The 4,460-nt window shown below is 38.4% G+C and overlaps 1 protein-coding gene across 1 annotated transcript; it reads right to left on the bottom strand.

Annotated features, from left to right (window-relative positions):
- Nucleotides 1–3,439: 3,439 nt before the first annotated feature.
- On the bottom strand, nucleotides 3,440–4,054 carry LOC144639688 (uncharacterized; the record flags this gene model as incomplete). Its single annotated transcript, XM_078498969.1, has 1 exon — nucleotides 3,440–4,054. A coding segment is annotated over one exon (615 nt), but the record flags the coding sequence as incomplete, so codon positions are not given.
- Nucleotides 4,055–4,460: the final 406 nt, after the last annotated feature.

Below are 4,460 nucleotides of genomic sequence, written 5' to 3'. Positions count from 1 at the left end.
TCTTTTAGGGCCAGTAGGGGGTGATTGATGTTTCTTGGCAAGGAGTAGGTGGTAATAGTCTCTTGCTTTAAACTTTTCCAGATTAATTTGGGTGTTTTGATTTAGCAGAAACGATGTAGAATTTTCGCTGTAGTTAAGTATCGGGTTTTGCCCTAAAGTTCGCGCTTTATCTTTCAAAGAGCCAGGAATTGCGCTCAAGATTTGATAAAACTGGAGAAAATTCGTTTTGCAATGATATTTTATCTGAAAATCGTGGAAGGTTAGGTATTGACCTTCCTCATTCAAGAGCTCTTGGATCGTATGGATGCCTTTATTAACCCATTCCCTAATAAATATAGGCTTTCCACCCACTAAAATATCCTTATTGTTGAAAAGGATAATGTCGTTTCCTTGATCATAGTTGTACAAAGTTTTAATTTCGTCAAAGGCAATAAGTATGTCTCTGTAAAATTCTGGAAAATGCCCAAGGTATTTGGTATCGTAGTTACATCGGAGTAGGAAGTTGAGGTCACCATGTTTTTTAAAGAAGTGGTCCGGAACTATTTTCCAGTTGCCTTTGTTTCCAAAAAGAAGTCTTTGAATCCATGCTAACCGTAATGATCTTATTGCAAGTTCTATATCAACCATTCGTAACCCCCCATTGCTATAGTCCTGATAAAGACTTGTCCGCTTTATTTTGTCCTTTTTATTTTTCCAAAGGAAACGAAACATTTTATCTTTCACCGTTGAAACTATCTCCTTGGGAACGTTTGTGTTCGAAATTGAACATATTAGGTTAGATAGCCCCAAAGATTTAATTATTAGCACTTTCCCATATAGCGTTAACCCTCTCGAATTCCACATATCTAGATTCGTTTGTAATTTTTGCACTTTCAGGTTGAAGTTCATCTGGTTGTTACCTTTCTCATCATAGGAAGCAAAAATTCCTAGGAATTTTGTTGGACTATTTACCCATTTCATCCCTAACGGTTTGGTTTTATTTTTTGACCATTTTCCTAGCCAGATGGCTTTTGTTTTCTCTACGTTGAGCATTAATCCGGATAATTTACCAAAGACATTCACTGTGTCTAGAGCTTGTTCGACCGATGTCAGATCGCCACAGAATAAGTTCGTGTCATCTGCAAACTGACTTAGTTTGACCTCAGAGCCAAATAGACGAATTCCCTTGACGGTCGGGTTTTGTCTTATTTTATTTGATAAAACTTCTGCAGTTAAGATAAACAAAAAAGGCGAGAGTGGACATCCTTGTCTTACTCCTCTAGAAGGCTTAAACCAATCCGTAGCGAAGCCGTTGTTCAAGGCTGCACTTTCAATATCTGTGTAGAAGATTTTGATCCATTTTCTTACGCTATCCCCAAAGTTGAATTTTTGTAGAGTGCTCTGAATACATGACCATTCCAGTGAGTCGAAGGCTTTTTTGAAATCAACTGATATGAGTATACCTGGGATGTTATTTACTCTTGTTTGTTCCATTATATCGAATATTAGCCTTACATTTTCCCCGATATACCTTCCTTTTACGAAGCCGGTTTGGTCCGGATGCACAAGTTTTGGCAACATTGGTTCGATTCTCATTGCTATGGCTTTTGATGCAATTTTGTAGTCTACGTTGAGTAGAGTAATGGGTCGCCAATTTTGTAGGAGCAGTAATTCTGCATCTTCTTTAGGTAAAAGAGTAATTATACCCCGACGCTGGGATATCGATAACCTCCCAAACTCGTATGCTCTGTTTAGGCTAGCTAAAAGATCTAATCCTATCAAATCAAAAAAGTGTTTATAGAATTCTACAGTTAAGCCGTCTACTCCTGGTGATTTACCGTTTTGAAACGCTTCCAATGATTTTTTGCATTCTTCATATGTCAAGGGGCCGTCTAGTTCATCCCTTTCCTTGTCCTCCAGTTTAGGGATCTCCAAGTTTTCTGTAAATGTTTCGAAGTTATCCTGTGTCTCAGTTGTTTTGGAATTATACAGGTCATTATAATACATTTTAATCATCGACAAGATTTGCTTTTCATCTGTGGTTGTTACCTCGTTTTCTAATTTAATTTCATTTATGGTTTTCCGATTGTAATTTCTTTTCTCTAAGTTAAAGAAGTATTTTGTAGCTTTCTCTCCTTCTTCGACCCATCGACATCTAGACCTGAAAATTGCAGCTTTGCCTTTATTGTCATAGTGTTGTTGGAGTTCCTTTTTGAGGTCATCATATTGTTTAAGGATAGAGTCGATATTATCAAGATTTTGGCTATTGCAGATTTTTTTATCTAGATCATCTAGTTGTTCTTTGATCACTGTCTCGCGTTTCTTAATTGTTTGTGCCTTTCCTTTAGCAAAGGAAATTGTCGCGGTTCTTATTTCCATTTTCATCAGTTCCCAAAATAGCTGTGGATCGTTTACATAAGAGTACTTTCTGCGAAGCTCAGGATATAATTCTCGAATTTTGGATGTGTACTCCTCGTCGTTTAATAGAGTGTTATTGAATTTCCAAAATCCCGGTCCGCGAGGGTGCTCATCTGGCCACGATAATAACAAAAATATTGCATTGTGATCAGGCGCTATTGATGTTTGGATGTCCACTTTTTTAACAAATTGTGTTAAATGTTTAGCAACTAGAAAAAAGTCTATCCTTGATTTAACACCCCACGCCTTAGACACATAGGAGAATGTGTTAAGCTTCGGATGGCGTGTTCTTTGAATATCAACAAGTTCAAGACTATCCATTGTAATTTTGACTAAATTCCTATACGCTGTGGACCTCCAGGGGACACCACCTTTTTTGTCTTTCTTTTCCAAGGTACAATTCCAATCACCCCCTACTATTAGGGTTGCAATTTCGGCTTTGTCAATTAAGAGGCAATTCAGTTCCTGAATAAAGCCTAGCTGTTGTGTGTGGTCGTTTGGCGCGTATATATTGCAAAATGATAATTTCAAGCCATTGTATGTAATGTTAATTAGGATTATTCTGCCCGAGGTGTCACTGGATGTGCATGCCACCTTTTCTTTTACCGCTCGATTGATCAAAATACAAACACCTTTACTGTGACAGGTGCCATGAGAAAAGTAAATTTGACCTCCCCATTCATTTCTCCAAATTGCTTCGTCACTTGGTTTGGAAAAAGTTTCCTGAAGAAAATAGAAATCGGCTTTCTGATCCTTTAAGTACATAAAAATGTTCCTTCTTTTAGAAGTATCTCTTAGTCCCCTAACATTTAACGAAATTACCGAACATTTGTGTGATTTATGCATTTAAATTTAGTTCTCTGGTGAAATATTTTGTTTACGTTCTCCTACAGTAATAATAACAATAAGCGACAAAAAAATGCTGATCAAAAACAACAAAACTAACGATCACAAATTTTTAAAAAACAAACCTATTTTAAGAGTTCCTTCTCTCAGCAAATCCAGTCCGTTATCCCTTCATTTGTTCAATAGTCTGTTGATTTCATAGATCTTCTAAGTCCTCCTCACTGTAAATTCTAATCGGCGCTCCGTCTGGCGATGTCTTCACAAAAAGTTTTCCATCGATTGTCCACGCGCTAATTATCATATTGTCCTTTTTCTTCTTATTTGCTTTCCAAAATAATTCCCTTCTGAAATCCGTCAAGTTCTCGTTTATAAATATGCGTTGTTCTTGAAAAGAAGCGTTGCGGTAGTCTGGGAAAATGTCAGACACTTTTAAGCCCTTCAGCTTGGTTCTCGCTTTATAAAGTGGGGACTTCACTTTGTGGCTTAAGAATCGTACAATTATGTTTCTGCTGTTTTTTCTTCGCAGCTTGTGAGATATTTCAATATCTTCTGGGTTGATGGTGATGTTGGCAGCTTCACCTATGCGGATCACGACTTCTTCGGTGGATGTGTAAGCGCTTTCTGGGACTCCGACAATTTCCAGGGAATTTTTGCGCGAGTATTGTTCCAACTCGTCATAGATTTCGTCAAGCCTGTCCGTCTCTTCTATCTGTTTATAAAGCTTGTGTCTTGTTTGTTCAAGTTCGTTCTGCAAGGTGCCGTTTGCTTTCTCGGCCTTTGTTAGCTGTGTTTTAAGTTTCTCTGTTTCCTTCTTTGTTGGTGTTGAGGGCGGCTCTTAGCTCCTTTATTTCCTCCTTGAATTGTTGATTTTCCTTGAGTATCGCTGTAACTGTAGTTTTTATGTCAACAAGCATCTCCTTGATGTCGGTAAGGCTTGGCTCAGGTGTTGGCTCAGATGAAGAGGCGTCTCACTCTGGCTCCTCGTCACAACTATCCGCCATATTGGAACGTTTCGCAACGTTGGTTTCTTCTTCCATTGAACCTCTTGCACCCCTTTTATTCTTGCGACTATTCGATTCCATTGAAGTTATCGATATACTGCATCGCTCTAAGATTACTTGACGGTCGAAAATACCAGGGAAATTAGGAAAATGAAGGGAGATTTGGCTCCGCTCAATAAACACGTCCGATCATGCCGGACTCGCGCATGCTCTCCA

Source organism: Oculina patagonica, unplaced genomic scaffold (assembly GCF_052425735.1).
Source record: "Oculina patagonica isolate OP01 unplaced genomic scaffold, crgOcupat unplaced1197, whole genome shotgun sequence".
NCBI lineage: Eukaryota > Metazoa > Cnidaria > Anthozoa > Scleractinia > Oculinidae > Oculina > Oculina patagonica.
Note: the sequence above shows the minus strand (reverse complement) of the source record. Positions and strands in the feature narration are given on the sequence as shown.